Source organism: Plectropomus leopardus, chromosome 7 (assembly GCF_008729295.1).
Source record: "Plectropomus leopardus isolate mb chromosome 7, YSFRI_Pleo_2.0, whole genome shotgun sequence".
NCBI classification, from domain to species: Eukaryota; Metazoa; Chordata; class Actinopteri; order Perciformes; family Serranidae; genus Plectropomus; species Plectropomus leopardus.
In genome coordinates, this window is record NC_056469.1 from 1,995,404 (window position 1) to 2,017,676 (window position 22,273).

Sequence of the window (22,273 nt, forward strand, 5' to 3'; positions counted from 1 at the left end):
CCCACCACTAGGTGTCAGAGTGTCTGTCAGCTCAGCTGCCTGTTCCACAGGTAGAAACTGGAGACTTGGCTCTGGTGGTGTGTGGTATGCAGTACATATACTGAGTTTAATAGAAAGATGAGTGCCTTTATTTATGACTGTGTTAAAAAAACATACCCTCAGGATTTATAAATACCTTGAGGGGTAATCCATTGAGGTGGATAAGGGAAAAGCCTGGTTTATTTTGATAAGTGGCTGATGTGAGGCCCCACTTAGTAACCATGGTATCTTATCCTGCTGACCTAGTCTGCTTCATGGCAGGATAACTTTCAAGCTTAGTTTAGCTGCATGTCAAAGAATCCCAAAAATAGCTCTATAGCAGCCTACCTTCACTTTTGTCCCATGTTTTAATTGGGTTTTTTTTACAGTGTGACCAAGCGTACACATACACGTTTGATTTAGTTACAGAGAACTTAATAACAATAAAGTTATGGAAAAAATCATGTGTCACCACTTTTACTGTCTTAAGAAGCCAGTTCATTATTTGATATACAGCCAGCCCATTTCAGTCAATCCTCATTGGACTGAGTAGATTGTGGTTTGCAGTTATATATCGCTTTATATTCTTCATGGAGTTCCATCAGCAGGTTTGTTTGCTGCTGAGAAGAGTGTGGCTCTTGTTTAACCTTACTTTCGTGAAATAATATCCTTTTTTTTCGACAATGGACTGCTCGGGGCTGCTTTCGTACTCCGTGCGCGCGCTGAGTTCGATCCTGGCTTGAGTTAATGCTGATTAGATGAGGCTGAACTGTGTTAAGGGAATGGCTTGAGCCTTAAGTGGAAGTTGACGTTATGTCAGACAGGGCTTTTTCAATTAAGCACAGATTTTCTTAGTAGAGTTGATGGAATACTCCCCTCAAACCTACTGTAAATCAGGAAAATGCAAAGAGTCACTGTTTCTCTTTCACTAGTTAGTTTTCAGGAAGTTGAGAAGGCTCCTCAGTGACCAGCCCTGCTTCATCTGCCTCCTGTTTGTACTCACATTTCACTCTGTTTAGACCCTTCTGCAGGTCTATCATGAAACACAATTCAGTCATTAAAGATGTTTAATGAGCAGCCAGCAGAGGCTTGTTATTGACCTGCCTGCTGAGAGGAGCTCTCTGTCTGTCTGATGATGTTGCTCTTGCCGTTTGTTGCCTGAAGTCTTCTTTTATGATCCAGTGTCATTTTGAGTGTAGGAGATTTTGTCATCTCCAATAGAAATTAATACTTTGAAACCCGAACTGACATCAGTTTTTTGTTGCTGCTTTCTGACGCCTTTAACAAAGTATCTGACCCTTTGAAACCTGAGCAAATTGGTTCGATTTCTTTTGAAAACCTGGGAAAAAAGGCAGTTTTTTCTTGTAAGGTCATTTTCTCATTTGTTTTTGTTTTGTACTTTTTCTTGTAACTTTTCCACAAAATGTTTGCAAAGTTTTGGGCCATGTCTTGTTAGGTTGTTCTGGCATTCTCTTCATGTTTTTGAAAGAAATCAAACCAATTTGCTCAGGTTTCAAAGGGTTGATGATCTAACTGTAGAGATGCCGTCTGTCTTTCACTGCACCTTCCTTACTCTTCACCTCCCTCTCTCTCTCCTCACCCAGGATGACGTCCCCACGCTTTATCGAGTTTGTCTGCAAGCACGACGAGGTGCTCAAGTGTTTTGTGACCAGGTGAGTCAGTGTGGCCCTCTGCCATACTTCAGCCTCCCCACGCAGCACCCAGAGACTGCAGATTCATCTAGCAACGTCTCCCCTTCTCCTCTATCTCTGCTCTTATCTCTCTGTTCCCTCGCTCCCCCCGTCATGTTTCACTCTGTTCATCCCTCTGCCTCTTCTTTTCAGGAACCCAAAGATCATCTTTAACCACTTCCATTTCCTCCTGGAGTGTCCAGAGTTGATGTCACGCTTCATGCATATCATTAAGGGCCAGGTAAGGATCATTTTAGTGCAATGGAAACACAGTCATCTCACAATTTTGTTTTATCGACATTTCGAAAATATCGCTTAAGTTTTACGCAAATCTGTTATGGAAACCAGTCTTATGTGATGTCAGCATTACTGCTACGGCTCAGTTTCTGTGACGGCTGGTACAGACTAGACGATTTTCAAATCTTAATCGATTTTTTAAACGTGGGAGACCACAGACATAATGACAGATTTAAACGATTTTTAATGTTATGATCGTCATGACGCACACGCATAATGATTCGGCCAGATCGTGAGACCACATCAAGATGTCACAGTGGCGATCCCACAGACCTGGGATCTCATAGAATCTCATGTGAACAAAGGTGACTTCAGAAGAAGAACACGGAGGAGGATCGCCAGCGTCAGCTGGCTGCACTGCACTTGCTTGCGTTGTTTTTTTTTTGGGTTTTTTTGCAGCGAAAAACCAAAACATAGAAAAAAGTTATGGATCAAGTCATGGCTGAGAAGACGGAGTGAGCGAGGATTACACATTTTGCACATGGATGTATTATAAGGAATTCGCGTGAGTTGGAGTTGTTTTTTAGCTGTACATGCACGCAGTATCTGTTAGGTGACGCTTCCCGGTCTTCACGCTCTGATTGGCCATTGCAGGTTTCTGCTCGGTATTCCGTCGGAGCCGACAGTCGTAACTATGGTATTTACAATTCGAGATCGAAGAGACTCCGACACAGTAGATTACTGTAACATTAGGATAATTTAGATACTTTATTTGGGGAGATAATCGGTTGTACCAGCCTTAAGTGTCTCAGGGCAAAAGTGGGAATGTTGAATTCTGAAATGATGAGACCGTATGCGTCCGTCTTATTTTCAGCTCTTTTTTTTCAGCATGGTTATCCTCATTTTTATGAAAGAGTAACTAAACTCCTCACTTTACTCTCTTCACTGTAGCAAAATTCAATTGCAATTACAGATTTCAACCTTTAGAGGGCACTTACTATGCACATTTATAACACATTTTGTGGAATTTGAATAGTTTGCACTGATGTCCAGAGTTGGGCCTGAATCAACAACACTACTAAATACCCATAAATACTGCTTTTCAACTGAAAGAGCGGTTTGGGTGTTAAGTTTCTCTTTAAAGCTCGTCACACAGAGGTGTACCAGTCATGCTGATCTGGACCTTGCAGAATCAGCCATCACTATTAGCTCCAAAACTGAGTCAAATACATACATTTCCTCCCAACAGCCCGTGCTGCTTCACTTGCCTCTCCTGTATGCAAACTACACTGCAGCTCCAAAGTATTTACCTTATTCCTCCGTCTCTCCTTTGATAAGTCAGTCCCTGTGTGTCTGTATGTGACTGTCTTCAGGGACTTTATGGAGAGTGACTTTGAAAGTCCCCTGTCTTCACTCCAGGATCATTTACCAGTGTTACAACCATGGCGATAACACTTGTCTTAAGTTCCATTTATATGGCTTCATAAATTTTAAGTGCTGCTCCGAGTTGCGTGCTGTTCCCCCACTCTTCAGTATTCATATTTGAGCTGCAGCGTTCGAGCCTCGTTACCCATGGATTATGGCTCGCCTGGGAGTAGGCCCTTGTTTTAATTACAGACTTTAACCTGGTGAATTTGATTTCATCTCCTGATTCCTCTCTCTGTACGCCCCGCAGCCCTGGGGGGAAAAGCCTTTCTCTCTCTTCCACGCTCATCCTTCACTCTACCTCCAACGCTTAGAGAACAAAGGCATATATTATGCAAATAGACCCCAGCCTCATCTCTGTATTACAGACGAGTATTTCAGCACTGAAGGCTTTCTGAGTCGTCGGCTGAGACGGAAAAATCCACAGTCTGCGAGTTGAAAGCACATAGAAGTGGTAATTAGTTTAGGAAAGTGCTGTGCAGTGTGGGATGAAGTCTTGTTTTTCCCTCTCAGCCCTTCAAGGATCGCTGTGAGTGGTTCTATGAGCATCTGCTGGCTGGCCAGCCAGACTCAGACATGGTTCATCGCCCGGTCAACGAGAACGACATCCTGCTCATCCACAGAGGTACAAAATGTCCTTTTTACACATCAGCACTGTCTGTGTGTGGAGGTGGCAAGATCACAACACATGTCATTTACACTCCAGTCTTAAGTTTCATGGCTTATTGGCAAATACACACAGAATGAGTGGAGGTGGATATGTGCTGGTTATTGATACAATCTGAATATTTAGGAGCACATTAATGATAAAACAGTAGAATCCTCACTGCAATAAGCAGTATTTATTGAATTTACTTCCTGTGGGTTGAAGCATGTTTTCTTTTAGGCTTGGCAATAAAATCATGCATGGGGCTCTGTTAGTGTGGGACCGTTTTTGCAGGTCCAGTTGAGATAATAAAAACATATATATATATATTTTTTTTTTTACTATAAGATATTTCATAGTGCACTGTCACTGTCTGTGTGTAGAGGGATCCATTGTTATGATAACTCCTAGAGGGATTTCATGAACGATAGAATTACTCACAGCCAATCAGAATCTGTTTTATTTATACATCACATTTGACATAGATCCTAACATCTAATATGGACCACAAAATGTCTGTTTTCATGTTAAAAAATATGTTCGATTTGGTTTTCTTTTTGTTTTTATTTCTGTGAATTTAGTCAACAATAAATGATTAGTCTCCCTGACTGTAGCAGATTCTGGCCAGTAGATGGAGCTGTTAACTGCTATCAGGAGAAGAAGGAAGAAAAAAGTCCAAAGTGTTGATTTAAAAACATCACCTTAAGATGCTGATTTATAGGCTACAGAACAAATTTTGAATTTAGATCAAAATCCTTTGAATTGAAGGTAGATTTATTACATTTATTACAATTTACATTTGTCCTTGATCCTGCTACATCTTTGGAGTTGAAGGATGAGTTGATTAAAATCAGCAGCTTCTATGAAAATTCCATCAGGTTGCTTGGCGATGTTGCTGCTGGTGGCATCATAAAATTCCTGCAGTGCATGTTTTGAATTTACATCAGTCTTCTGTCCTTATGGCTTCCAACAAGGTCTGCCCATCCCGAAGCTTAATCCGGGATGTCATGGGTTAACTCTGTTAGGGGCAGCAGTCCCTGATCTCCCGAAGTGTTCAGTTTGGGTGTCATCAGAACATTTCAGGAACATTTTCCTTCAAAATAAAGTTTCGGGAGTGCTGATCATATTGTTGTCTCAATTGCAGCTTATCTCTCTCATGTAGGATTTAGGAACAACCTTTTACATACTATCATCACTCAGTCACACCTATTAATGGCTATATGACCTATTATTGACCTGCGGATGACAATTAAATGAAGTAATTTTTTCCCTGAGACATACAGCCAAACGGTCTCTGGCATTGATGGGGTTTCTAAAGTTGGTTTTGTTTTTACTGATGTCCTCTTTTACCATCGACACAAAGTCTACAAACTGATGTTGAGTCAGGATGAATGAGACTTGTCTTTAGAAGAAAACAGCTCTTGTAATACAGCGCACAGCAGCAGCAGCTAACCAACATCCATTTTTGTGGAGTGTGTAGCGCGTGCTCTGCGCCACTGTTTACAGACCGTTATCATTCTTCAGTGTGGATGCTCACATCTTTATCTTTATAGTTGTGGTTATAGTTATAGTGCTTGGTATTGACGGCCCTTAACAGTGTACTGCTGACACCTTTGTTCTGCCAACACACAGGTCTAACGGAAATTAATGATTTTTTTTATATGCACAACTTATGTTGGTCCAAGCAAGGCCTTATGCTGTGTTCAAACTCCAAGCGAAAACACATGAGCATGTTTAGCTACATGAGACATGTCCAAAGTCTGGCCAGTGGAACAATGTGGCCCTTTGACATGTTTTAAGCGGCCTGTGGCTTGTTTTTGAAAATCTACTATATGTGCTCTGAATGTCACATACAGAAACTTTAAGAACTACCTTGTTTGCTGCCCCCACAAATGATTTCCAACAATATCCACTATGGATGGTGTGAGTGGAAGGATACAACTGCAAAATTACTGAAGCTGTTTGTACAAAATGTGGTAATGAGGTAAAAGATAAAAATGCTCGTAGTTCCACCTTATTTCCATCTGTTCTTCACATATTTTACTCCTCACCTACCTCATCTTCCTAATACTAACTCTGTCTTTAATCTCACTGACAGAGTCCATATTCAGGAGCAGCTGTGAGATGGTTTCCAAGTCCACCAATGAGAAACTCAAACAGGGCATCGCTGTTCGCTTCCACGGCGAGGAGGGCATGGTGGGTCATATGACAGTGCATGAGTGCATCAGTGATATAACTCTGTTTGTGTTGGCCTTTTTGAGCTGATGGATCTGCAGTCTCATGTCTCAGTGAGTCCTCAGCAGTGTGTTGTGTTGAGTTTTTATGCCTTCCTGTCAGCCACAGCTATGGCCGGGGGCATTTTTTTTGTTTTTTTTTCCATCCATCTATACGTCCAGCCACATTACATTAGATTAGGAGGTCAAGGTCACTGTCTTATTCTTGTGAACGCAATATCTCAAAAACACCTGGAGGGATTTTTTTCAAACTTGGCACAAACATTCACTTGGACTCAAGGATGAACTGATCAGATTTTAGCGGGCCAAGTACAGGGTCACTTTGGCCTTGCATTCACCTAATTCTTGTCAGTGTGATATCTCAAGAGCACTATGAGGGATGTTTTTCAAACGTGGCACAAAATATTAACTTGGACTCAACAATGAACTTATTAGAAGTTGGTGCTCAAAGGTCAAGGTCACTATGACCTTGTGTGCCTAATTCTTGTGAGCGCAATATCTCAAGAACACCTTGAGGGGGATATTTCAAATCTGTGACATAATTTCGATTAGACTCAAGAATGAACTAATTGGATTTTTGTGGTGAAAGATCATCGTGACCTTGCTTTATCTTATTCTTGTGAATATAATATCTCAAGAACACCTGGAGGGAATTTCTTCAAGTTCTTCACATTTCTTCAGGCACAAACATTCATTTGGACTCAACATTGAACTGACAATTCTCACAAACACAATATTCAAGAATTTCTTGAGGGAATCTTTTTAAATTTGATACAAACGTCCAATTAGTGTTAACAAAGAACTGATTAAACATGTTTTTGGCCATAACTCAAGAATTCACACACTAAAATTTTACACAAATGTCTAATAAGAGTAAATAATGAATTGCTCCATGTTTTCATACACATGGATGTCAACTGTAAGTGCAACTTGACTGGTGCATGTTTAGCATACAAGGGCATGGTGGTAATTCTAGTTTCTGTGTTTTTCAGGGCCAGGGTGTTGTGCGGGAGTGGTTTGACATCCTGTCCAATGAGATCATCAACCCAGACTATGCTCTGTTCACTCAGTCAGCTGATGGTACCTGACCTTTTCCTTACTGTGATAACACTCAGTATGATGCTCAGAACCGTATCCCACAGACTGAAGGTGTGTGTGTGTGTGTGTGTGTGTGTGTGTGTGTGTGTGTGTGTGTGTGTGATTTACAGGTACCACTTTTCAACCCAACAGTAACTCATCTGTAAACCCGGACCACCTGAACTACTTCCGGTTCGCAGGCCAGATCCTGGGTCTGGCTCTGTACCACCGACAGTTGGTCAACATCTACTTCACCCGCTCCTTCTACAAACACATTCTAGGTAAAAGAACTCATACCTACATGTAGATATGAGTCAGACTAGTGTCCTGGTAGATAATAAATATATGGGGTCATCCACCTTTAACCCTTATGTATGGGGTCATCCACCTTTAACCCTTTACATTTGCATGAAACATTAAATACACAGTTACCTCACACACGCAGTGCTGGTGTCAGCAGGACTCACTCTTTCCTTTGATGGTGAAATCAGAGTAGAAAATATATTAAAAAATAGTCAGTTTAACTTTATGTCTTGCATGAAAATTTCAAAGCAGTACATTAGTTGTAATCTGGGTGATTGTTGTCTGTATATTGGTCAGTGATGTTAGTTTCAGTTAATGTTGCTTTCCATAGCCCAACACCCAAAAGCCCAACAGTCAGTAGAGGTGAAATACAGGAGGTGTTTTCATTTTAGTCTGGCACTCCATTGACTCCATGAGCTTTAGTGCTGTCAGGGTCAACATGAGGGTCCTGGATTAATATAAACAAACTACCCAGCATTAACATGGCAGTGATAGTACTGGATTACCTTAAATATGGAATACCCTACGATAAAATGAAGAAACTCAGTCCGCCTGTCTGACTGCATCCTTTTTCTCCCAGTCAATCTGAAATTGCACATGGGCGTTTAGAATTGCCATATGTGGAGCCTGACAGAGCCCTTAATCTCATTGCCCGTGCCTGTTTTGTATAAAAATACTTAGCGTTGACTTGCCTCTTCTGCCTGTGCAGTCAATTAGTGAAAAGAACAGACAGCGCCACTCTGCTATTGTAACCCACATTGTGGAAGAGGGTAGAATTGCAGTTTGAATGACAGAAATAATGCACTATTTTTTCAGTCTTTCACAGCTGTTAAAATTGTTGTTGTTGTTGATTTGCACACCATTAATGTTCCCCAGAAGTTAACCTCTAAATGTATGTGTATATATATATTCTAATATGAGTACCTAGCTTTGACAAAATCTGTGAGAAATTTAAGAGTCGAGCTCTACTTAATGTGAAAGTCATATTTTGTGTTTATTACTATGTTTATATTGTTTTTTGTGTGTGTGTGTGTGTGTGTGTGTGTGTGTGTGTGTGTGTGTGTGTGTTTTCATTTTCCAGGTATCCCAGTGAACTACCAGGACGTGTCGTCCATTGATCCAGAGTATGCCAAGAACCTGCAGTGGATCCTGGATAACGATATCAGCGATCTGGGTCTGGAGCTCACCTTCTCTGTGGAGACGGATGTGTTCGGGGCCATGGAGGAAGTGCCGCTTAAACCTGGAGGCACCAGCATCCTGGTCACCCAGGACAACAAGGTCAGTCACAGACACAGTCAGAGGCATCATGTCTCACAGTATCAACAAAACACAACATGTAGTTTGTTTAGTGAAAGGAAAAGTTGAGTGATAGATTGTAATACTTTATAGTCACTAAAAATATCTTCATAGAGTTTAATGGAAACAGACTCTTTCATTGGATGGCAATTACAGGTAAATAACGACTGTAAAGGGTTTCTCATTTAGGGGTTTGTAACGCTGGGTGGGGTTGTGACATGTTTGTTGGAGAGGGAATTAATCAGAAACAAAATTCTGTAGTTGTTATGTATATATATTTTTTCTTTGTTATTTGATTTTTCTCATGATTGCATTGTTCCGGAAGAAGAAAAATCATCAAGGAGACAAAGCTTCTTGTGTAACGGTCACAAAAACAAAAAAAAAAAATAGCAAAGGTTGGCAGCAGCTGCTCAAAAAGTCAAATAAGTCCACAGTTTTGACTGTTAGTACATTTTAGATCCATTTGTGCTGCAAGACAAAATGTACTCTGACTACACAGCCTGTTCTTTGAATGTGCTGTCAGGATGTAGCCTCGTGTATCGCTTCTCAAGTTCAAATAAGTACGCTTTGGTCGGGGAAGGTGTCTGGTGTAAATGAGGATTTGACAGTAACCAGGTCAGCACACTGCATGTAAACCAGGCACATGGAAGAAGTTTGTCTTCAGGGCTTTTTGCAGAAAGGAGACAAACTTCTCCAAACGGTAAGCTGTTGTCCAATTATTTACGATTTCTCCAGCCAATTCACCAGAAGAAAATGTTTCTCTTTACCACGCTTTACGTTTCAACAATGCTGTGGTTAACATATCGTTAGGTTTAGGCACAAAAACCACTTGGTTAGGGGCGGCCTCTAGCTCACCTGCCAGAGTACGTGCTGAGGCCTTTGCAGTGGCCCGGGTTCGATTCCAGCCTGTGGCCCTTTGCTGCGTGTCACTCCACCTCTCTCTCCCAAGTTTCCTGTCATTCTATAGCTGTCCTATCCATAAAGGGAAAAATCCCTCCCAAAAAAATCTTTAAAAAAAAACAAACTAACTAAAAGAAAGCAAAGAACATGTTTTGGATTAAAATACTCCATTTTGGGGACACAATCCCCACTGGAAAGCTGGAGCCCAAAAAAAGATGCTGTAAATACACAGGTTGCTACAAAACACCCATGTTTGGAACCTAAAAGCTGCATACTGGTAGTTGTACTTTTTCTATCTCGTGAGCAAAAGCCTCCTTTTCTCTGTTTTAATGCCTCTGCGTCAGTGAAAGCTGAGACTGGAGGCATTGTTTTAGGGTTGTCTGTCTGACCCATTTTTTTGAGCGTAACATATCAAGAATGCCTTGGGGGAATTTCTTTAAAATTAGCACAAATATACATTTTGACTCGGTGATGGGCAGATTAGACTTTGGATGTCACAAGTCAAAGGTCAAGATCACCATAACCTTGTCTTTCTTATTCTTTTCAACACAATATCTCAAGAACACGTTAAGGAAATTTCTTTAGATTTGACACCAACATTCACTTGGCCCGAATGATGAGCTAGTAAAAATGTGGTGTTCAAAGGTCAAGGTCACTGTGACCTTTCATCAATCTCATTCTCATTAACACAATATCCAAAGATGGCCTTGAAGGAATTTCCTTAAATTTGTCCACTTGGATTCAAGAATTAACTGATTAGAATCTTGTGTTTAAAAAGTCAAAGGTCATGGTCACACTTATCTCAGCAAGCTACTGCATAGATGGCCTAGTTTTTTTAAAAAGCCATCTCACTTCTACATTGCCGTTCAAGAAAATGCAAATAGAAAATAAAATGGTCTGTCTATGCATCTCCAAGCTCACAGATTGTACAAAATCAGATGGCATTGCTCCGCTGCCGGACAATGTTACTGCAAAACCACAAGCGGACTTTTTTAAAAAATCAAAAATCTGTCCAATTTTAAAGATGCGGTTGTTTTGGTTTAAGTTCTCTTCTATTCTGTTCATCCAGAGTTGGTCTCCTCTGAGTGATTGATCTGTCTCCTTCGGCTCATTGCAGGCAGTCCTAATTAAAGGCTGCAGTGCTGCAGTGTTCCTGCAGAGGGCACTGTCTGTCCAACAGCAACAGAGTCTTTCTCTCTGAGCGGTGTCTCTCTCTTGTCCATCAGTATTTCTGAAGGCTTTGATCTCTGTGCGTGTGTGTGTGTGTGTCCTCTCTCAGGCCGAGTACGTCCAGCTGGTGACGGAGCTGAGGATGACGCGAGCCATCCAGCCTCAGATAAACGGCTTCCTGCAAGGATTCCACACCTTCATTCCCCCCTCACTCATTCAGCTATTCGACGAATATGAATTGGTTAGTCATCCTCCTTCCGACCTCCTCCTCTCTCCCTACTTTACCTCCTGCTCCTCCTCCTCCTCACATCCATTGCCTTTCACTGTTGGCATTCTCCTTGTCCCCCCTCCTCCTGCCCGCTCAGCTCGCCTCTGATGCAGGGATTGATTTGCCATGTCTGGATGGGGCGGGGTGTGGGGTGCGAGGGTCACCTTGAAGCCCATCCCTCTTCTCCAACTCCATTAGAGGGTTTTTTTACTGTGTCGGCAGATTTTACGTGCTCACTCGTGCAAAGATCAATAGTGTGGCATGATGATTATCCCGCCTCGGGTTTGTTGGACATGTCTCGGCCACGCTGTCATCGCAGGACAACTGACGACTCAACAGCCTGGTTTGTGTTCTCACAGCACAACAGCTGTTTGACTCTGATCAGCTGCGTTCAGCTCTGTTAGTGTACCTAGAGTTAAAGGAGAAGGATGGAAAGATTCTCTATTTTTCTTATTCACAAAGAACTCACACGTGCAAATTTGGTGACCTCTGAATTGCTGTGATGAATGTGCATACCGTTATTTTAATTTTTAGAGGAATGATCTTTTACCCACAACCCCCCCCCCCCCCCCCCCCCCCCCTCGCTTGAGCAATGTTAGTTAAAAACCACAGTGTTTCAGGAAGTGAGAGCTTTTTAAAAAAGGAGACTATGCATTGTTAGGTGTTTTTAAAGCTTCATATAGGATCCAATGGGCTGAGTGCCACAGACAGGGGAGACAAGTCCCACAGTATTGAGAAACACGTTGATACAATGTGTACACAACCGACTGCTCCAGCTTAGTTGACATGTTTATCACCAAAGCAGCAGTTATACCTCATGAACAGGAGTCTCTCTTTCATTATTCAGATAATTAAAGAAACTACGTGACACAAGTTAGCAACATAATTGTTTGATCAGTGAGCATAATGTGAACACTCAGTACGTTTACATGCACAGTTCAGTGGAGCCATGGTTATAGCTCACTTAGGTCATTTAATGTGGCTGCTGTCCTTGTCTCAGTATACAAGCAGCAGGGGAGAATTCATTTTTTGATGGGAATATGTCAGACTCCATCACAGCAGGTGGAGATATGCCCCCTTTCAGCTAGTTGCAATATTATTAAATAAGTATTATTTACAATAACAATAAAATTGCTGCGTCACGTCACGTCACGTCAATGCTTGCATTTTTTTTCAGTTACTGACCTGTTTTCCAGCACTCCTTCCCCCCTCATAAATAACAAACAGTCCCTAACTATAACCAGTGGTGACTAGGAGCATGCGCAGATCACCTTTTCCAGTTAAAGTCCAACTGAGGTGTTTACATGATAGATTATGACTTATATGACTGTTTTTTTGTCCAGTTTTGTTTTTTTTGGGGAGGGGGGTTGCTTAGTCGACGTGAGGGTCTAAGGTCTGACGGATGTCGTATGCTTTAAAGCCCTCTGAGGAAAATTGTGTTTTGTCATAATGGGCTTTATAAATAAATTTAATTGAATATCTAGATTTCCAATTGCATTATCTGGGTGTTAGTCGGACTACACTCGGTTTAGTATGATTTCAGTCAAATCAACATGTTTACATGGGTTTTAAAAGTCCATTTTTAGGCAGACTAACACAATAATTCAACTTTTTCTAACATTGTGTAAATGTACTGAGTGAATTTCAAAGCAATGCCGTACATTACTGCGTTACTAACAAATGTAATGTGATTACAGTAACACTGCCAATCAGTGTTTAGATTTGATTCCCAGCGCAGCAGCTGTTATGTAGGTGTGACTGATCTGCATTAAATACTGCCTCTCAGTCAATGTCATTACAGAAACTCAGTGGTTCGGCTGCCAGGTGGAGCCGCAGCAGCCAGCCAGTTGTTTTTTCAGAGCCACAGCGTTCTTTGACTCATATTACCTTCCAATAAACTTCAGTTCAGATGAGCTGGCCGCAGTGAGGTTTACTGATTTGAAATGAGAGTTAAAGAGAGTGCTGGTATCAGATCAGTACTCACTTTTGGCACAAACTCAAAGGTGAACTCTTGAAATCTCTATCCGGAGGGCAAAACTTGGATCTGAGCATTCAGAGAGAATCAATGCAGGTAAAGAAGCTGTCTTAGATCACCAGTTTATCTGTCAAACTACAGCACTGATCAGGTCAGATGTGGACACTTTGGGCTGAAACAACTAAACTGTGGGATTTATGCTGCTGATAATGTCAACGTGTTTTTAGCTGGAGTTTTTCCTTTGTGTGTGTGTGTGTGTGTGTGTGTGTGTGTGTGTGTGTGTGTGTGCGCGCGTGTGTGTGCGCGCGCGTATGCAGGAGCTCCTGCTGTCAGGGATGCCAGAGATCGATGTGCAGGATTGGTGCAGGAACACTGAGTACACCAGTGGCTACGACCCTCAGGAGCCAGTCATCCAGGTGGGCTTTTTTTTCTGCCAGCCTCTGAGGGTGAATCATGTGGTGACGGGGATGTTTACCAGTTAGTCACACCATATTGCATAAATGAATCATTTTGAAAAAAACTCAAGAAAATCACATTTTCAATTAGTCAGTGTTTCTAATGAGTGTGACAGCAGGTCAGACATCAGCTCGCTGGCTCTCTCCTTCCTCAGTCCTTATGTCTGTCTGTACATTGGAGGGATCCACTGATATTGGTTTTTCAGGGCTGATACTGATACTGATTATTAGTAGTTAATGAGACCAAAAACCCATATTTGGAACCAATATGCATTTACAATAAAAACCAAATCTTTCTGTCATCAATCTTCCTATCTTTAGCAACTGTTTAATCAAAACTGAAACTTTCAAAATCATTTACAGAAAGTTCCCAGCAACTTCTCTTTATAAAGGCAAGTGAAAATTTAAATAAAAATAAATAAATAAAAATAGCTCCCTGAGGTTTTACAAAGTAAAAGTTCCTCCCGTGCTGACACTTTCTTTGCGCTTTTTAATTAATTCATTTTATTGGCGATCATTATAATGAGACACGCAACACACAATAATTGAAAAAATGCTTTTATTCATCAAACTTTGCATTTTTGCTTTCTGAAACTGAATTCTAAAATCTGCCTGAACCTGAATCTGATCCTGGCAGGTGCCTCTGAACACTCCAGTCAAGTGAATGAAGTGAATGTGTTATTTCAGCCCAGCACTTTGAACACTGGAGCATCATTTTATATTTTGAAAAGAGTTAAAAGGCAAATTTGGGAGCAGTTTAATGATGTTCAATGATGTGTCCAAATGTTCACAACCCACAGTGAAAATACTATGGAGTGTATAAATAATGAACATAGCCACCATGACATCATGTGTTGGTGTGTGAACTCTAATTTTAAAGCCTCCAGTTTGGCATTTTAGTCACCGCCAGCTTGATTTGTAGTGCATGAAGTGACTATATATAGATTTCTTTAGATTTAGGTGGAGATAACCCTAATGGTAGCTGCTAGGCTGGTTAGCATTACATCCAGGGTTAACTGCGATAATGCTAATGCTAATGCTATTTTTTGGTGGCAGACACCAGCTTGAAACCATTAAAACAAGATGCACTTAGAAAAATATTTGTACTGCAGAGATGCCACTTGAATGTAAAAGTAGTGATGGGAATATAAAGACAAAATATAAATAAAAGAAAATTTAATCTCATAGTTTTTACTGAAATAACACACACTGCAATACAGAACTCAGCTTTTTTGTTCCCTAAAACAAAAAAAACAAAACATTTATAAGATATATAGTTTACAAAGCTTGTGATGATAAATGACTGATTATGGATAAAATATAGACAAAAAGACAATCAATATTGGATCTATTGGATCTATGACTATGGATGTATTGTACAAAGTCCTGGAAAAGACACAGGAGTTGCAGGCTGGATAGGAAAGCTTAGGTAAAGGCTAAGATTGCACCAAGAGCCACATTAGATCGGCACAGTCTCTACCTTCCAGCAAGAAAAAAAATGTAAAAAGCTACAATTTATGGTTAAAAACTTGTGAAATTGTTTGTAAACAATGGGCATTTTTGTCATATGTGACAAGCTCGGCTTCAGAGAGTTTAAACAGCTCATTTGGCCGATACATGCAATGTAATACTTTTCAGTGTACGCAATATTCATTTATTGTGCAAAATAAGAAAAATTCTTTAACTTAGGGTTTATGTTTTCTACATGTTCACTTTGTCAATTAAAAAAAATATATATACGTTTTTCAGCAGAAATTGGCATGTTTAAAAATATAGATATTTCATTTTAAAGCCAAAATCTGTGGATACAGATGACATGCATATAATATCAAGCATCTCTGCTGAAAACACACTGAAAGTAGTAGTAGTAGCATTAGCTACACCTGTACTCTGTGAATCTGGGGTTACACCGTGGTTATGTTAATTAGCCTTGTCACCATGGTAGGGACTTGTCAATGGACAGCATCCACCTGTCACTAAAAGCAACCCACCCTTAATATGCATAACTTTAAACCTGAATAAATGTAAAGGGTGAGTTGAATAAAGTTGTGCTAAAACAAAAAACAAAACAGAAATAAAAGTAATACATGTACAGTATTTTTTTTCTGTAACTAAACTTACATACATCAATATAATATTATGAATATAATTTTCTGGACATTTTTCCCTATTTTTTGATATACAATTTTCTAATATTTCTCTCTTTCTTTTGTTGTTTTAATAATTTTCAGGGAATTTTCTTGTCACTTTTTAACAATTTCTGTAATGTGCAGTATAATTTTTTGGCCAAGTTGCTGTTTACTTTTTTTTTTCTCAAAGAAATCAAACCAGTTTGTTGAGGTTTGAAAGCTTGTGAACGGTGTCAGAGCGCCACACAAGAAAACTGATGTCAATCCAGGTGTTAAAGGATTAAGCTCTTGAGGGCGCAGCTTAGAGTTAAAAAAACAAATTCCTCAGAGGAATGATGAAGATGATGTTAAAGAAGATGGTTGATTGAGGAGAAATAATTTCCCAACAGTCGTCAGAACTGTTTCACTTGTGCACAAGTTAACAGAAGTGTATTTATGTCACTTTGCAACAACATCTCTGTGAACCGAAGCCCCTCAGCTGACTGTGTTTGCCATCAGCTGATGCGTGTATGTGTGTGTGTGCGTGTATGTGTGTGTGTGTGTGTGTGTGTGTGTCCTTGCAGTGGTTCTGGGTGGTGGTGAACAGTCTGACTCAGGAGGAACGGGTTCTTCTGCTTCAGTTTGTGACTGGAAGGTTTGCTTCTCAGTTTAAACTCGAGTTCTTAATATAGAAATCTGGGAATGTCTAATCATAAGTAATGGATTCCCCTTCCCTCTCAGCTCCAGGGTTCCTCATGGCGGCTTCGCCTACCTGATGGGAGGCAGTGGTTTACAAAAGTTCACCGTTGCTGCAGTGCCATACACCTCCAACCTACTGCCTACCTCCAGTACCTGGTAATGACTCTCTTTCTGTTCATTTACATAGTTCTATCGTAGAATGTGAGTCTCTGTCTTGAGTCCTCTTGGAGATGTTTATTCTATTTTCCACAACTTCTCATGGTCTACTGGGAGCTTTAACTTGTACATGTCTCAGTCTTAGTCACTGGTATCACTATCAGCAGTCTTTGTCCTTGGCTCAGTCCAGCTGTCCAATTTTAAGTCTTTTCTGTCACTGGACACTCATGTAACAGACTGCTGTCAGTAGGCCATTGGATCTTCATTGGGGCCTTTTTTTGTGATATGTTTATAGAGTGCAGGAACTGTGTATTTTACATTTTGTGTCTTGGGGATGGATGATACATAGAATTTACTTAAGGTTTCATGGCTTGTTGCAGGTACTATATAACTATCACGAACATTGAGTTGAAATTGTCACATTGCCTTTATAAGCCACCAGCGTTTAGGTTCTCGTGCTCCGTCCTAAGGCTCTCTCTCTCTCTCATACAGACACACACATACACACACAGTAGGGCTTTTGCAGAGCTCCAGATTGTGACTGTTTAATCACATTTTGCGACCATGGAGCACTACTGGGATTTTCAAATATTATTGATCTATAAACTGGAGAGCTGTTAGTTTGTTTCCAGCTTACAGAGAATAAATCACCAGGTTTAATGTCACTGCGGTAACAGTTTAACTTAACGAGTGGTAGTGGCAGTAATGTGAGCAGGTGAGGCTTTGTGTTTATATTTGCAGAGCTTCAATAATAACTATTTAGTCACATTTTGGGACCACAGAGCAGCAGAGCGAGTTCTGTTAGTTCTGTTAGTTTGTTGCCGCTCACAGTGAATGAATCCTTATAGTTGAAGGTGCCACGGTATCTGTTTAACTCTCTGCTAACATCCAAATGTTGACCGAAAGCTTCGACACTTCCTGCTTGAGACGAACCAGGTCCTTCAAAATAAAAGCACTATGGGTCCCCCTTTGATTTATTTAATTATAATAATACTTTTTAAAAAAAAATCATCATAAAAGTACTTTATTTAATTTCCTTATAACCATGTTTTATTAAATGTTATTATAACAGTATTTTATTTAACTTTACTATATGAAAGTAATTATTTAACTTTATTGTGACTGCAGTTCATCCAATAATTTTGTATTCTAGTAGTCAAATTAGTTTATTCTGTTATTATGTTAAGCCATATCGCCCAGCTGCAGTGTGTCTTTGCCATGAAATTTCATCGTAGTCTTCTTGGTAATTTAAATAAATAAATAAATAATTGTGTTTAATGATGTATTATTAGCCATTTCTTTTAAATAGTTGAGTTTAGAAGCAGTTATTGATCTCTAGAGGAACTGCTTTTCAAGATAAACCCATTTAAACAAACAATATATAATTTTCTGCCACTATGGGTCTCCCAGTCGAAACATAAGACAGAGGAATTCTGTCATTTCAGTCAGTTTCTCCCAGCTAGAGCTTCTTTGGTGTTCATTGTTCAGTAGGTTTTTAGCAGATGTTGGATTATCTGCAGAGGTCTCTTCCTCTCCAAAACAAATTAGCCTGGTAATTAAAACCCATAAAAACACTGAATAATGCAGTTTCATGTTAAAAAAAAACATTGTTTCTCTGAAGCTGTTTGGCAGACCAGCTCTTGTTTCTCGGATAATGTCAGATCCAGACGTCTGATGACTGATGTTCTTCATCATGTTAAAACATACCTTTAAAAATGACAAGGATCTCAAATGTGTTTTGTAAAAATGTGGCTTTTAATTGGATAAAAAGGTTAATTTATGAAATCCTCTGTCAGATGACCACAATGATGCATGCATGAAGGGGAAATGACGGCACTGTTACAGTGTTCTGTATTAAAATGACAGATTCCTGAATGACAGATCTGAAACATTTTTGGAAATGTTTCAGATAATGGATGTGTATTTTTTTCAGCCAATACTGATAGCAGATAATTACTGCTTTTCATGGATGATACTGATGCAATAATCCAGAATTTCACATTTTTTACATATTTTAAAAAGAAGTTTATGACCTGTAGTTAATGCACACCTGAGGGAATGTTTTTAGATTCGGCACAAACATTTGCTTGAACTCAAGAATGAACTGATTAGATTTTGGTGGTCATAGGCTTGTCTGTCTCATTCTTGTTAATGCAAAATCTAGACAGAATTTTAGAAATTTTGACACAAATGTCCACATCGACTCAAAGATGAAGCAATTAGATATTGGTGGTCAAAGGTCACTGTGACCTCATTAGTCTCATTCTTGTGAACGTGTAATCTCAAGAGCACCTCGAGGGAGTTTTTTTAATTTGACACAAACGTCCGCTGAGTTAAACAATGAACTTATTAGAATTTGGTGGTCAATCCTGCTTTAGGCCATAATTCAGTAATTCTTATAGTAATTATGACAAAATTACACACATATGTTTAACAGGATAAAATGATGAAGTGCTGATATTTTATGTCCAAAAGGTCAACCTCACTGTGACATCATAATGTTCCACATAAAAAAAAAAAAAAAAAAAAACTTTTCAGTCTGTTAAAACTGTGCTGGTTGCATAAATCTTGCAGTCGGTTTGGGGGGTGAAAGTCCATGATTTTGCAGACAGAGATGTAAACTGTAACCGCAGCTTCACTGTTAGTACTGAGGCACACGACTGCGTGATGGTAATTCACTTTTAAAAATCAAGCTTTAAAAAATATTAGAATTTAATATGATTTAAATAAATGTCAAATATTCTTTAATTTCAGAATTTTAACCCGGTAAATTCCAGGGTTTTGTCATGATGCCACTATGTTTTTAGATGAAAAAATAATTTCAATATTCTACATGCCAAGTAGTTTTTTTTTATTATCAAGCCTGAGATATGTCAATGATTAGAAGGAAAACTGATTTCTATACATTATGTTCAGTGTCAAATAATCACACTCATACCACTTTGCACACAGAATGTGCTTTTCAGGCTTTAAAAAATATTACAGATTATATATAATATTATATATTAGATTATAATATTATACATTAATATTATAATCTACTTTAACTGAGTTTATTTTTTTAGCCGCATCGGTCCCAATCATAAATATGAAATATTCATTAATTTTCAGAATTTTAACACTTTAAAATGTCAGGTTTTTGTTACAATGCTACTGTCTTTCTAGATAAAAAAAAGCAACACAAAAATTTATTATTTTAAGTATACTACATGCAAAGGTTTTTTTTTTTTATTTGATGATCACAGGCTGGGATATGTCAATGATTAGCAGTAACATAGATTGTGGCAGTGCACCTTGTGGAAATAGCATGTATTTTCTCCAGATGCCAAATATGGATAAAAAAAAGGGAAAAAAAAGACATCAGGTGGAAAATGGCAAAAATAACAAATTCCAAGGCAAAAGCCCAGAATGACACCCAGAAATAATATAATGCATGTTTTTATGCTTTGATGGCTGTGGGATCAAAAATCAGTTTCATCAGTTCAAGTCAGTTTCAATGGGTTTCAATGGAGCATTTTTTGACCTTAACAGTCTGAATGTAACTATTTAGTTTTCTACAGTGTATTTTAGACTTATTGTAGGAGCTGAGCTGGAAATTCGTAGATTGAACAAAACTACACTACATCTTACCAAAATGTATTCCATATGCATGAAAACAACCAAAATTATTTAAAAAAAATGAAGAATGAGAAGAGCGTAAAATGCTCCAAATGGTTAAGAAATAAACAGACACGGAGACTCAGTTGGAGTCACTGGACAAGCCTTCACTGAGGGACTTTTGACAGATGTGACTGAGCACTAGAGGGCAGTGTGTCTCTTCTGTGTTTGGCTGTGGGCAGCAGCGTCCTCCAGCTCTGACAGCCCAGTTTAAAAAACAGGGAGAGGTCTGTGCATGCTTGAATGTGCAACAGGTTATTCATACGGCTGCAGCCCTTTTATTTGTATCGCTATGAGACATCAGAGCTCCTCCAGCAGCTGCAGATGAGTCATCATGACCAGCAGCCCAGCCCACCCTCTGTCCTCTGTGTCCTCTCCACAGTATCAACATGCTGAAACTCCCCGAATACCCGAGCCAGGAGGTCCTGAGAGGGACCGGCTGCTGGTAGCGCTGCATTGTGGGAGCTACGGCTACACCATGGCGTGAACATCCTATCAGTTCCGCGGACACTCTTTTTGTAGCCAGCCGCTGCTTTTGCTGGACAAAAAAAAAAAAAAAAGGGAGATTGTTATTTAGGGAGCTGCTGCAGAGGCACAGAGGAGACGACAGGCTCTGGATCTCCACAGCTGTGCCACAACCTCTATTTTTACTATCGAAGCTTCTATTTGGTCATTTATGCCAAGAATTATTCTATATGCTCTAAATTTGACTATTTTCATGTATGCATTTATTTAAGGCAGAAACAGCATTTATATGTCAGTGCCTTGCAGAAGTATTCAGCCCCCTTGGCATTTTTTACAACCTGTAATTAAAATGGATTTTTGGGGGGTTTGTGTAATCAGCCTACACAAAATAGACAAAATTGGTGAGGGTCCGATACAAAAATTCCCAATAAAAATCGATTGAAATTACAAGTTGTAATGCAACAAAATTGGAGAAACACAGAGAGGGGTTATTACTTTTGCAAGGCGCTGTACTGTCAATCCTCTACTTAAAAACAACCCAATGATAATAACATATCCATGCATGCTTACTGAATGTCAAATATCCATTTTGTTTTTACGGAGCTTTCTATAAGGAACCAGTGCAGAATAGATCAGTTTCAAACATTCAGACCAGTCAAACTGGATCATATCCATATTTCAGCTTCATGGTGCAGGTTTCTATAATGGATCAGCACCAGGCCCACATGTACTGGAAGAATAGAACAAGTCTACATTTTTGCCTCATTTGTAATTTTTTTTTTTTTTTTTTTTTTTTTGCGTTGATCTCGCTGTTGTATCAGTGACTCTTCTCCATCAAAAGCACTCACTGTCAGAGCCAAGCTGCCAATATCATACCTGATTTTTTTGTTTGATACCTTATCGCACAGTAAATCAACCAAAAATATTTTTATTTTCAATAAGCCAAACACCAGGAAATACAATCAAACCAATGCGCTATGTGGCCAAAAGTTTGTGGACAGCGTAACATTCATATTAAAACATCCGATCATGTCATTCTAAAACCAGAGACAACGATCCTCATCTATCAATCCAGCCTACATACCAGTGCAGATCCGAGTGCGGAAATCATCCTACGATAGGGTCGGTGATTCATGAATTTTATCTCACGAGTGTACAAATGACTGGATGTTGATGAATGTAACCGTGGAATCGTCATTTCCATAGCATGCCCTGATATATTCTGAGTTTAGAGGTCTCGCTCCAAGAGTTTATGACATAAGGCCAGGAGGAGAAACTTCTCTGAGCTGGAAATGGAAACACTGGCATCCTGAAATTTAACCAATGGTTGTGTTTGCCAGCCTGAGGAAAGGCGTGAAAGGAAGTAAGGAAAGAAAGAAAGTCTGGAGAGAGAACAATGCTGCAATCAACCGGGTTACAGTGGACAATCAAACTCTTGATTAGGCTGGAATATTTAATTAATACATCCATGATATATACAGAAATAGCTGACA

The 22,273-nt window shown here is 39.6% G+C and overlaps 1 protein-coding gene across 1 annotated transcript in view; it reads left to right on the top strand.

Annotated features, from left to right (window-relative positions):
* The window catches only part of hace1 (HECT domain and ankyrin repeat containing E3 ubiquitin protein ligase 1), a 39,722-nt gene extending 17,929 nt beyond the window's left edge, over positions 1 to 21,793 (top strand). The window contains 13 exon segments of the mRNA XM_042490274.1: positions 1,623 to 1,691; positions 1,863 to 1,950; positions 3,885 to 3,996; positions 6,116 to 6,213; positions 7,244 to 7,331; positions 7,460 to 7,609; positions 8,713 to 8,909; positions 11,107 to 11,238; positions 13,558 to 13,656; positions 16,388 to 16,458; positions 16,545 to 16,658; positions 20,698 to 20,743; positions 20,746 to 21,793. Of these exon segments, the coding sequence (XP_042346208.1) occupies positions 1,623 to 1,691; positions 1,863 to 1,950; positions 3,885 to 3,996; positions 6,116 to 6,213; positions 7,244 to 7,331; positions 7,460 to 7,609; positions 8,713 to 8,909; positions 11,107 to 11,238; positions 13,558 to 13,656; positions 16,388 to 16,458; positions 16,545 to 16,658; positions 20,698 to 20,743; positions 20,746 to 20,802 (1,321 nt within the window). The 3' untranslated portion in view covers positions 20,803 to 21,793.
* Positions 21,794 to 22,273: the final 480 nt, after the last annotated feature.